The sequence below is a fragment of the Peromyscus californicus genome, unplaced genomic scaffold, assembly GCF_007827085.1.
Source record: "Peromyscus californicus insignis strain IS unplaced genomic scaffold, ASM782708v3 Scaffold_18__1_contigs__length_77618521, whole genome shotgun sequence".
Taxonomy (NCBI): Eukaryota; Metazoa; Chordata; class Mammalia; order Rodentia; family Cricetidae; genus Peromyscus; species Peromyscus californicus.
Genome location: NW_026294480.1, coordinates 260,947 through 274,516, shown reverse-complemented (window position 1 = coordinate 274,516; position 13,570 = coordinate 260,947). Strand labels below are relative to the sequence as shown.

Here is a 13,570-nt window from a genome sequence, read left to right as displayed (position 1 = left end):
CAAAAAAAACCTCTCCTATATACAAATAGCAAACGGGCTGAGAGAAATCACAAAAATAACACCTTTCACCAATATCCACAAATAATATAAAATATCTTGGGGTAACTCTAATCAATCAAACTAGACCTGTATGACAATACTTCAAGTCTTTGAAGAAAGAAATTGAAGAAAATCAGAAGATGGAAAGATCACCCATGCTCATAGATTGGCAGGTTTAACATAATAAAAATAACCATCTTATCAAAAGCTGTTGTGGAATATTAATTTAAGACGTGTCAAGTGGTGCACGCCTTTAATCCCAGCACTCAGGAGGCAGAGCCAGGCGGATCTCTGTGAATTTGAGGCCAGCCTGGTCTACAGAGTGAGATCCAGGAAAGGCACAAAGCTACACAGAGAAACCCTGTCTCGAAAAACCAAAAAATAATAAACAAACAAATAAATAAATAAATAAATAAATAATAAAAAGATGTGTCACATTTGTGTATGCTGTGGAATATTTGTTTAATGATGCAAGGATATGTTGCATTTGTTTAACTCTGTGAAGCTGTGTTACTTTGCCTAACTAAAGCACCTGATTGGTCTAATAAAGAGCTGAACGGCCAATACCTAGTCAGGAGAGAGATAGGCAGGGCTACCAGGCAGAGAGAATAAATAGAAGGAAAAAAGAGAAGGAGGAGTGAAAAAAGGAGGAGGCCAGGGGCTAGTCACCCAGCCATACAACCAGTCACAGAGTAAGAAGGAAAGAAAAGTATATAGAATAGAAGAAGGTAAATGCTCAGAGGTAAAAGGTAGACAGGATAATTTAAGAAAAAATGGCAAGAAATAAGCCAAGCTAAGGCCAGGCATTCATCAGTAAGAATAAGTCTCCATGTATTTATTTGGGACCTGGGTGGTGGGCCCCCAAAGAGTAAATAAAACCAACTACAAAAAGCAATCTACAGATTCAATGCAATCCCCATCAAAATTTCAACACAATCCATTACAGACCTTGAAAGAATAATATTCAACTTCATATGGAAAAACAAAAAAACCCAGGATAGCTAAAATGAACCTATACAATAAGAGAACTTCTGGAGTTCCTTGATTTTAAGCTGTATCACCATCCCTTATTTTAAGCTGTCCTGCAGAGCTATAGTAATAAAAACTGTATGGTATTGGCATAAAAAACAGACAGGTTGATCAATGGAATCAAACTGAAGACCTAGACATCAATCCACACACCTATGGACACCTGATCTTTCACAAAGAAGCCAGAAATAAACAACAGAAAAAAATAAAGCATCTTCAACAAATGGTGCTGGTCTGACTGGATGTCTGCATGTAGAAGAATGCAAACAAATCCATATCTATCACCCTGCACAAAACTCAAGTCCAAGTGGATCAAAGACCTCAACATAAAACCAGATACATTGAACCTGATAGAAGAGAAAGTAGGGAATAGCCTTGAATGCATTAAACAGGAGACAACTTCCTGATTAGAACATCAAAAATAAATGGGACCTCATAAACTGAAAAGCTTCTATAAAGCCAAGGACATCATCAACAAAATGGCAGCCTATAGAATGGGAAAGATTTTCACCAACCCCATATCTGACAAAGGGCTGAAGGAAAGACTCTTTGGAAGAGTTAGAAGAGCCTTTTCCTTTAAGAATTAAACCCAAATTCTAACATAAATAGATCCAGAGAGGATTGTGAAGAGCAACATTCTACCAAGTGTCTTTTTAGGACCCAATTAAAAAATAAAGTCAATGAAATGATTCCTAATGCGGTTCTGCTATACTCATAGACTAGAGCCTGGCACAATCGCCATCAGAGAGGTTTCATCCAGCAACTGATAGGAGCAGATGCAGAGATCCACAGCCAAACATTAGGTAGAGCATGGGGAATCCTGCAGAAGAGGGCGAGGAAGGACTGTAGAAGCCAGAGGAGTCAAGGACACAACAAGAAAACAGCAAACAGAATCAACTAACCAGGGCTCCTAGGGGCTCACAGAGACTGGAACAACAGTCCCGGAGCCTATATGGGTCTGACCTAGGTCCTCTGCATATATGTAGTGGTTGTGTAGCTTGATGTTCTTGTGAGACTCCTAACAGTGGGAGCGGGGGAATGTCTGACTTTTTGCTTGCTTTTGGAACCCTTTCCTCTTGCTGAGTTGCCTTGTCCAGCTTTGATATGAGGATATGTGCCTAGACTTGATATGCTATGTTTGGTTGATATCCCTGGGAAGCCTGCTTTTTTCTGAAGGGAAATAGCAGGAGGAGGGGAGCTGGGGGAGAGGAGATGTGGTGGGAAAGGGGCTGGAAGGAGAAGAAAGGGAAACTATGGTCAGGATATAATATATGAAGAAGAATAAAAAAGAAAAAATTTAAAGTGAGGCATAATAACAACATAATTCAAGATAAATGAATAAAAAAGATCTTAAAAAATATGAAGATATAACAATTGTAAATATATACACACCAAATATGGGTCTCATAATTTCATAAAATACTACTGGACATAAAAAGGCAGACAGGTCCTAATACTTTAATAATGGTTTAATCAAAAATCCCACTATTATCAATAGATCATCTAGACTAAAAATCAATAAACAAATTTCAGTGTTAAACTATACTACAGATCAAATGGACTTAAGAGGTTTTCTATACACAGGCATGTCTAACCTATTGATACCGCAACATGATATTGTTACCTACAAAGTTTTTGGTCAACAACTGCACAATAGGATTTTTTTTAAATCTCATGTTTTAAGTAAGCTTATAATTTTATGTTGGGCTGCATTCATAACTACTCATTATAACAGTTCAGACACACCTGGTTCTACAGAGTATCCTATCCAACATTTGAATAATAAATATTTTTCTCATTAAGCGATGGAACTTTCTTCAACATAGATCACTTTCAGTCCATACAGTAAGTTTTAACAAAAACAAAAATTTCAAATAATTTCTTATATCTTATCATATCACAATGGAATAAAACTAAAAATCAACAGCAAGAGAAACCACAGAAACTATAAAAATAATTGGAAGACTGAAAAAATTCTCTTGAATGATCAGTAGGTCATTAAAAACATCTGGATAGAAATGTAAAAATTCTTAGTAAGTAAAAATGAAGGCACAATTTATCAGAACCTTTAGGATACAGTTAAGACTATCTTGAGAAAAGCTTTGAATGAACCTGAAAAAAATCAGAGATCTCGAACCAATTAGCTAAGGATCTACCTCAAGGTCTTAGAAAAACAGGAACAAGAAAAATTAAAAAACAGTAGACATCAAAAAATAATAAAGAACAGGACAGAAATTAATGAAATCAAAATTAAAAGGATAATACATAGAGTCAATTATTTAAAGAGTTAGTTCTTTGAAAAAAAACAAAAAACAATAAAACAAACAAACAAACAAAACCAAGATGGGGATAAAAGGCCCAAACTAATAAAACTAGAGATGACAAGGGGGACAATAAACACCAATGAAATCCAGAAGCTCTGAAAGCTTATGTCCCCAAACTGAGTAATCATCAATCATACTCAGCCGTAAACTCAGTGAGCTACAACAATGATTGGCCTGTGAAGACATGTCTACTGGTGCAGTCATTGCACAAACACCATGGAAGTAACCAACTACTTTCTGCTTGGATTTAAACCCAGCTCCACAAGATGAAACCTATACCTGGCATCATTACTGGGCCAAGAACCTATGGTTAAACAGTTCATAGGACTTAGAAGAGAACCTACTATTATTTTGCTAAAGGGACACAGTATTAAATTGATTACTAATTGATTTATCATTTTACAGATAGATCAATGCATCACTCAATCCTCATCTGAGAAGCTTCTATTTTCAGTAGATGGTCTTTAACACAGAAACTCATGACTGGCCAAGGTGCAGAGAATAAGAAACTGCTGAGCCGGGCGGTGGTGGTGCACACCTTTAATCCCAGCACTAGGGAGGCAGAGCCAGGAAGATCTCTGTGAGTTTGAGGCCAGCCTGGGCTACAGAGTGAGTTACAAGAAAGGCGCAAAGCTACACAGAGAAACCCTGTTTTGAAAAACCAATTTAAAAAAAAAAAAGAAAAAGAGAAAGAAAAAAGAGAATAAGAAACTGTAGAATGCTCAGCCCTAAAGGGAACATATCTACTGTACACTGCTCCTTCTTCCCCACAGTGTTCAATCAGGGACCACTGTGGAAGAGGTGACAGAAGTATGTAAGAGCCAGAGGGAGTGGATGACCACATGGAAACATCTTTTGGATATAGTAGGGAAGCTGCACATTTGAACTCATAGTGGTTTTGACAGCCTACACAAAACCTGTGCAAGCCCAAACCAGACCAAATTCCAGCATAGTGAGGGGAGTTGGGCACACAATCCCACCCCTAGCAGTGGAACAGTTGGCAATTGTTAGCTGCTGGGAAAGGAAGGGTCAGTTTTCTCTAACAGCATTGCTCTTGGTAAGTTGACCACACTCCAGCGGAAGACCACACATCTAAGAATATCTGGGCAGCACAAATTGGTCTTGGAAAGTTGTTGCTTGTTTGTTTTTGTTTTGTTTTTTCTTTTTTTTTTAGAAAGACACAAAGTTGGCTGGACAGAGAAATGAGGATGGGTCTGGGAAGAATTAGAGGTATGAATATTATCAAAACACATTATGCGAAACTCAAAACTTTCAAAGAACTAAGAGATATGTAAAAACAAAACAACAATAATAAAAAGCAATCCTAAAATTGTTACAGAAGCACAAGACTTCAAAATAGTCAAAGCAATTCTAATCAGGAAGAACAAAGTTTGAGGCATTACAATTCTGGATTTCAAATTATACTACAAAGTGAAAGAAATAAAAACAGCATGGTGCTGACACAAAAACAGACCCACAAACCAATGGAATAGGCTAATAATGATACAGGAAAGAAAATAAATGCATTATAACTACAACCATTTAGTTTTTGATAAAGGTATCAAAATCACAATTGGAAAAGGCAGTCTCATTACAAACAGTGTTGGGAAAATGCAGTATTTACATGCAGAAGAATAAAACTAGATCCCTACCACTCACCTTGCACAAAAATCAATTCAAAATGGATCAAAGATGTATGTAAAATATAAGACCTGAAACTTTGAAAATGCTAGAGGAAAACAGAGAAACACTGTAAGATATAAGCGCAGGCAAACATACACTGAAAAGAACTCAAACAGGCTCAAGAAGTAATAATTAAGAATTGACAAATAGGACAGCCAGAAATTAAAAAGCTTCTAAACAACAAAGAAAACAATCAAAAAAGTCAAGGGACAGCCTACAGAACAAGAGATTTTTTTGCCTTCTCTATATCTAACAGGGGATTAATATTGACCATCCATAAAGAACTCAAAAATTCAACACCAAAAACCCCAAATCATCCATTAAAAAACAAACAAATTAAACAGACAGCTCTCAAAAGAAGAAATACAAATGGCAAAAAACCAAAAACAAACAACAACAAAAAACCCAAAAAGTTCAACATCAGCCTTCAGGAAAATGCAATTAAAACTATACTCAATGTGGATGTGATGACTGACACACAACTGTAAAGTCAGCAGTCAAGGCCCAAAGCAAAAGAACTACTGTGACACTGAGGCCAGTCTAGTCTACATAGGGAGTACAAAGCCAGCCAGAAGTACATGTCCAAAAACATCACACACACAAAAAAAACAACAAACAAAAATAGCCAAATAAAAGATAAAAGTGCACTAATATTCTATCTCATTCTGATCACAATGGCTATTATTAAAAAAAAAAATGCTGGGAGCTGGAGAGATGATGGCTCAGTGATTAAGAGCACTTCTTGCCCCTGCAGTCCTGGCTTCAGTCCTCGGTACCCACATGGGGGCTCACAACCATTCATAACTCTAGTTCCTGAGGACCCAATGCCCTCTTATGACCTCTGCAGGCATCAGGCAAGCATATGGTACACATACATAGTTGCAGAAAAAACACTCATACATATAAAATGAAATAAATGAATCTAAGAAGAAACGTTTTTCTTTTTTAAACTGAAACAAATGACAACAAATGATAGCAATGGTGGGGGTGGGGAAGGAACCTTCTTTATACATTGCTGGTTGTTCTATAAACTGGTATAGTCACTGAAATCAGTATGGAGGTATCTTCAAAACATAAAACTACCATACAATCCAGCTGTATCACTCACAGGTATATATCCAAGAGTCTAAGTCACATACCAAAGAGATAACCATGAGCACATCAGTGTTTATTGCTGTACTATTCACAAGAGCCAAGACACAGAACTGGCTTAGATGTCCATCAACAGATGAATGGATAAAGTACACAATAGAATTTTATTCAACTGCAAAGAAGGATGAAACTATGTCATTTGCAGGAAAATAGATGACAGAAACTAGAAATCATTTTACATTAAATAAGTCAGATTCAGAAAGACAAATATTGCATGTTTTCTTTCAGAAGTGCAGAAACTAGATTAAGTACACACACAAAGATAAACACACCATGAAATTTAAAGGAGATTAGCAGGTGTGAAGAAAGAGTCTGAAGCAGCAGTTTTCAACCTTCCTAACGCTTCAACCCTTTAATACAGTTCCTCATGTTGAGGTGACCCCCAACCACAAAATTATTTTTGTTGCTACTTCATAACTGTAATGTTGCTACTGTCATGAATCGTAATGTAAATATCTGTGTTTTGCAATGGTCTTAGGTAACCCCTGTGAAAGGGTCATTCAACCCCCAAAGGGGTTGTGACCCCCAGTTTGAGAACTGTTGGTCTAAATGAAAGGAACTAGAGAAAACAGTGAGAAAGAAGAAAGACAAAAATACCATGTTTTCTCTCATATACATAATCTAGATTTAAATATATATACACATAATATATATTATATTGTGTTGACTAACTTTCATGTTAACTTGACACAAGATGGAGTCATCTGAGAGGAGGGAACCTCAACTGAGACAAATATCTCCATAAAATAGGGGGCTGTAGGCAAGCAGGATAGGGAAGAGCAGAAACTTAAGACAAATGACTCTGTCCTGTGATTTCTATGTTGCCCTACCTTTAGCCTTGCCTCCACAGAAGCCTTCTTCCGAGCCTCCCTTCTGCGATACTGCTCCACTTTGTCCAGCTGGTCTGGGCGCTGAAGCATCCCGGCAACCCTTTGGACTGCTGTTGCAACAGCCTCCAGGTCTGTCTCCTTCATGGTCAAAAAGCAGGCAGAGTCTTTGCACATATCATACCACAGGTACACTATGTACACAAAGGAGAAGGTATGTTAAAAAGGGTGAAGTGATGGGCACCAAACTGACCATGCAAAGGTCACGTGATCACAGTGCAACTAAAGGAGAATTTCTATGATATTTAAATCAGTACACAGAAATAAATGCTGAACTTGGGTCCTAAACTTAACAAAACCACAAATCTTTGGAATTCAAGTGCTGGGAAGATTTTACCTTAACAGAGAGAAGCAGGGATATCTCACAGGCACGAGAGAGGCACACACACAGGATATTTATACAGGGACTTAAGACTATGTCAAAGGCATCTCCATCACAAGTATTCGTCCTATAAAAGACCAACTTTTCATTTCTGGAGCTGTCACCCCATTGCTGGCCATGCCCATTGAGTAGTCACTGGAAGACAACGACTATTACATACACCTCAGCAGCCCAGTGGGCAACATGAGTTCTATGACTCCCCCTTAGCACTGCTCTGGGTACCCAAGATTCCATTTCTTACTTTTTAACACCTTTAAAATAAAGTTAAGACAGCAAAAGGTACATACTCTCCTTACTCAAGTAGTTTGCTCCCCTAAGCACTGATGTTCAGCTAGTAGGTCAATCAGCCTTCAATCTGAGATCCAATCCTACCTTAGTCATGGACCAACACAGGCTATGTGCTGAGTATCTAGCAAATGAGGGAAATTAATAACATTGTTTCCTTTGATTTCAGCTACTCAATATTCACAGATGTGATTTAAAAAAAAAACAAACCCTCCTCCTGGAGCTTTTCACTCTCCATTCCCATGTAGTCTCAGAAAACCACTAAAACCCATTGTAGATTTTCAGTCATGTAACTTCTCCCTGTGTATCTCTTTGCATTTCTCACTCAAGTGGAACAGCATTGCAAATACTATCTTCATCTTCTGATTATAAAATTATATATACTCAAATAGAAAATCTGAGCAGGCAATAGACATAGGATTCTAGAGGCAACCACTTCTAACAAGACTATTTTAATTTTTTCTTCTCTATTTCTTTAAAAGTTGAGGTTCCATTGTAAAAATAATTGCAATTGCAGGTTTTTGCTTCTTGCTTTGACATGTTATTCTCAGCATTCCCAACGACATTAAAACCTATATTCTACTTTAAATAATTTTATTTACAGGGTTAGGTGTTAAACTCAACATCCAACCACTCCTGCTGGCACAGTGTCACCCACTCCAGCTGACAGGTGAAAGGCAGTCCAGTGGCAGTGGTACAGGATGCTTAAGGAAAGCGGACAAAACCTTTGCAAGAAAGAATACACTTATAAACCTGAACACAGAGAATCAGACGGTAAGAAATGACACGGGATCTCCATCAAGCCTGGCTCCAATGGCAGCCTGAGGACGGTCAGATTTGGGGCCACAGGGGCAAATGGGAACTAACTCAAGGGTTGAAACAGCCCCGCCCAAGGGGGGACGCACATCGAGGACAGACCCAAACCCGCCCAGGGCGCCACACCAAAGGCCGCCAAAATCGTCGGACAGTAGGGCCCCCGCCGAAGTACAAACCCGCGAAGGGGCCCACTATGCCAGCCCAGAACCCCGCCCACAGCTCAACGACGCGAGGCCGTCAGAACTGAGGTTCCTCACCGTCCGCGAAGTTGCTTCCACCTCCCGGAGCCCGACCGGAAGTGTGCAGCGAGGTCACTTCCGTTTCCGAGGTTGGGTCGGAAGGACGGGACCAGGGTAGCCTTGAAGGCTGTTGCTGTGCGGGCAGTTCTTCGGGAGTCTCCTTGGAGGCATGTCCTGCCCCTTGTGACAGACTCAAAATGACCAGGGATTGCGGATCCTGGCCTGGCTCAGCCTTCTGACCTTTGGCCCTTTCCCGGCCCTCTCTTCTGATATAGCATCTGCTGTACCCACCCCTTTTCTCTGGATTCACCTCTCACGTCTGCCCTTGCTCGGTTCCTCTCCTTAGCCACCTCGGTCTCTCCACACCTCTCTATCTCTTTGCTGTGTCGTGTGTTCAAAGTTGCACTACTTACACTTCGTATATTTGTTTCTTCTTGCTGACCTTGCCTTCACCTGTCCTCCAGAGATTTCTGACAGCTGGTAGATTCAGGCGTTCAAGTCGATGGAGGCACAGAGAGTAGAGTGCTGTGGATAGCTTATAGTTAACATAGCCCATAGCAGCTACAAAGAAAACAAAAACAGCTGGTGGGATTCCTCCAGCTGAAGCAAGCAAGGAAGCATCAGGTTGCTTTGGCAACTAGGAACAGCCAGAAACTTTTTACGAGTTTCCCTACCTCTGCAGCCACAGAGACTTTCATGGGAAAGTCTGAACTGGTATGAACTTTTAGTAAATTTTGGCGGGTTTAAGTTCTTCCACTAACGCATCAGGTCTAACAACTATGCCCTGACAGGTCTTACTTTTTCACCTTTTCTGCATACACTCTTATTGAGTAGCACACCTACCCATAACACCACTACAAAGTCTGGATCTCCTAAACCAATGGATGTCAGGGCAGATCTTCAGTAAAGGAAGGGCCAATGTGGGTAACCTGTCATAACTACAATGCAAATGATATGATGAAGTCAGTCTTTTGAAGATGCAGACCCTCCTTTAGTGCATAAGTTGAGATTGGGAAAGTGCTCTGGCCCCTTAGTTTATGATATATCAGGAAGAACTTCAGCTTCATGGATGTTTAATGCAAAGTCAGAAGGCACAGCTACCAAGACAAAGCTGTAGTTTTTCTTGGCTACCTTATATCTAACTCCTAATCCACTGCTGCCTACTATGTGGTGGAGAGTTTAGTCATGATGCTCCCTAACAGAGTCAGTTAACTAGCCTAATTAGAAGCGAACTGCTTCAGTAAAGGATTCAACTCCTGTTTCCTTACAACTCAAAAAACAAATTAAGAATCTTTCTTGATTTCTGTTTTTGGCCAGCCACACAGTGACAGAGCTCAGGAAACACTTGGGGTCACTGGATGAATGTACTAAGCATACTTTCTAATGTAGAGGTGGATTCATAGGCAGGCAGAAGAGAGAGTACAGAGTATCCCAGCAAGCAGAGAACGTGGGGAAAGGGAGACTTGATCATACATAATTGAAAACAGAATGGGAAATAGAAATGTGCTCAAATGAGCACAAATAGATAAATTAAACATGGTGAAACTGTAATAAGAGAAAAATTAAAACATAAGAAAACAAAAGGGTTAGTAGTGGAGGAAGTTTCTCACAATGGCCAGTTAAGCCTGAGAAAATGTGTGGGTGGTGACATCAGCATCAAATTGCCTAGGTTTTGTCAAAAGCCACAGATGGAGACTGTTGTGAACATACAAAATGCATAAGATGTAAAGAAAAAGCGTTAAAGTGTGGTAACTATTGTAGGATAAAAATATCTCTGGATGAAAAGATCCCTCTGTCATGCCTTCCTCACTCTTCACAGGCAGTGTGAGTGTGGGGTGTCCTGAGGGCACATGAGGGTCCCAACCTTCAGTGAGAGCAGAGGAGGGCCCAACCCCAGCCCTCAACTCCAACTTTTCTACTTTTACATTTATTCCCTTCTGCTGTCCTAAAATGTAAATCCAAAACACACTCTGAAGAAAAAGGCACACAATCTTACACTAAATACATGGAAACATGAGGTTTATTTTACACAAGTTTTGCAAATTTAGTACAAACCACAGTATGAGAGATGCATTTGGATTCGCTGTTAAAACAGAGCACCGAGCAAACAGCACAGAAAGCTTCACTGTAGTATATCTGTTTAAAGCTCATTGGGCCAGTCTAGATCTTGAGGACTTTCTTCTAGTAGAAACTGCAAATATAAAGGACACTTTGTATTTATTCCTTCTTAGCCCATCTCTCATTATATTTGATTATGATTTTTTAGCCATATGGGCAAAAGCTAAATATCACCAGAAGTGTGAGCCTGTAGTTAGTGTAGATGGTGAAATCCTAAAGCAGGAGTAACCTCTGTGCACCTCCCATGCAAGCTGACTGGGGATTTGTGATGAATGAGCAACAAAGGTGCAGTGTAGGAGATTTGAGCTTCCTTGGACAGTGTTGGCACCAGGTATCCAAGCTTGGATACAATGTGATGTGGCATCCCTCCAACACACAAAATCTGCAGAACTGACATCCAAGTGCAGAACTCAGTGTCCACAAAGCCTGACCTGCACAGAAGTCCAGGTCCCAGTTGAGCTGACCACACTCCACATTTGGTAACTCATCCCAGCAGCAGTCCAGATGAGGTACATCTGAAAGTTCAGAGTACATGAACAGAGACACCTGGGCTTTGGGGGGAGGGGGTACAGCTTTTCTTTGGTTATGTAGCAAGGGGATGGGGATCTAGCGAAAATGAGTAAATATGTAATAATGCATTTTATTTTATTTGAGAGGGATCTCATGTAGGCTTGAACTGCTGATCTCTTGAGTGCTGGAATATACATCACCATGCCTAAATATGTCTCTGAATTCCCTCTTCTTGGCCTCTTTTCCCAGGCTTCTTCCACTGGCTCCAGGATGCTTGGGAAATGTTGTATACATTGGAACATAACAGTCTACTGTGTTCTCTGCTCCTTGTTTAAGAAGCATATTGGATCCTGAGTCTGTGTGAGGATAGGAACACAGCTAATCACATTCAGAGAGAAATACTAGAATTTCAGACACTTGAGTGGTTTGAGCATGTCCTGTCCTTGGGAGCTGGGCATTGGTTAGAACAAGAAGTGATGAGGAAGACTCAAACCCTACCTGTTGTTATTCATTAATAACCACAGGGTAAGCTATGCTTGGCAGAAATGTGTAAAGTGGGACTAAGACAGTTTAAGTAAAGGAGGGAGACAGGTGGCTGGGCATAGGGCACAGAGCTGGGACACCATCCTGACTTCAGGCTTCAGGTAATGGAGAAGCTGGAGTGAAGGTATGAGCATGCCTCATATCTCCTGTCTTGCCCTTTGATTTTTTTTGTTTGTTTTTGTTTTTTTTCGAGACAGGGTTTCTCTGTGTAGCTTTGCGCCTTTCCTGGAACTCACTTGGTAGCCCAGGCTGGCCTTGAACTCACAGAGATCCGCCTGGCTCTGCCTCCCGAGTGCTGGGATTAAAGGCGTGTGCCACCACCGCCCAGCCTGTCTTGCCCTTTGAAAAGCCTCTGTGGACTGAGGGACAGAGAGATCACAAGTCCCCAGGCTCTCATAGTGGGTATTCTCAGTTCTAGATCTTCATATCCCTGTCCCACAGTGAGTCCTCTTGAGAGCCAGACAGCTCAAAAGCTGGGCAGAGGACCTGGTCCTGCCCACCCAACTTGCTTCTAACAAGGTGATAGGCATTTTCCAGACAGCTTCTTCACAAAGCCAATAGCTGAGCAATGGTATTCTGGAGCCATAGGTAAAGGAGAGAAAGTCTGTATTGAAGAGAATACCTAGTAGAATTAGCCATGAGCTCCAGCAAGCATTCTTAAGACCTCAGGGGAAGTAACGTCAGAGGTGGATGATCATCACCGAGGAAGACTATCTGTACCATACAGGCGAGCAGAGCACAGCAGGTCTTTTTCCTGTTAAGTGGACCCTGTGCTAATAGAGCAGGACTTCTGGTCTGAGCCCTTCCCTAGAACACACACCTGCACCATCAGTCATAAGTCATTTGCCAATGGTTTGTGGTAACCCATCCTTTCTGTTTTTTATTTGATATCCACATTTCCTACAATCAGAGTGCATTGCCTTTACAATTCAAAACAAATACTAGCTGCCTTCCTTTTCCCTAAGTCTCCCTGGGCTAGGAACTGTTGCCCTTACCTGAAAGCCCTATAGACAACAGGGACAATGCCTCCTCATCAGTGTGGCTCACCCTTTTCTGCATGTTGTGCTTCTCTGGTTCCTGGCCTGGACACTATAACCTCTACCATGTGATATGCGCAGGGACACAGGTACATAAACCATACTCAGAAATCCACAGAAAACACCAAATGGGATGGGATGTTTCCCCGACCACCACTATGCAAAGTGTGCCTTCAGATTTGACTCAGAGCCTCAGAACTTCTGCTGCATACAGGCAGGAGATGTAGCAAGATTGGGCACCAGGGGCACATCACTTTGACACATTAGTTGGGGGTTGCCCAGCATAAAATACTATTGGCTACTTTCTTAAACACTTTAATTTCTCAAAGAGAAATGCTTTCCACTTGAACAGACTTAGGTTTATGCATGAGAATCCTCTGATGCTCTATATGATTCAGGTGCTTTACTTCTCAACTACACACAGGGAATCAGCCTCACTCGTTGAGTTCTGTAAAGAGCGTCACTAGAAGAATCTCTGATCATATTGTATCATCCAATGACTGAGATTTCCATCAGAGCAGCAGCT

General features: G+C 40.7%; 1 protein-coding gene across 1 annotated transcript in view; it reads right to left on the bottom strand.

Moving 5' to 3' along the window:
* Window positions 1-8,985, bottom strand: part of Exoc3 (exocyst complex component 3) — a 33,283-nt gene extending 24,298 nt beyond the window's left edge. The window contains exons 1-2 of the mRNA XM_052742882.1: window positions 8,855-8,985; window positions 7,058-7,248 (exon numbers count right to left, since the gene is read on the bottom strand). Of these exons, the coding sequence (XP_052598842.1) occupies window positions 7,058-7,231 (174 nt within the window). The 5' untranslated portion in view covers window positions 7,232-7,248; window positions 8,855-8,985. The remainder of the gene's footprint in view (window positions 1-7,057; window positions 7,249-8,854) is intronic.
* Between the last annotated feature and the right edge of the window lie 4,585 nt (window positions 8,986-13,570).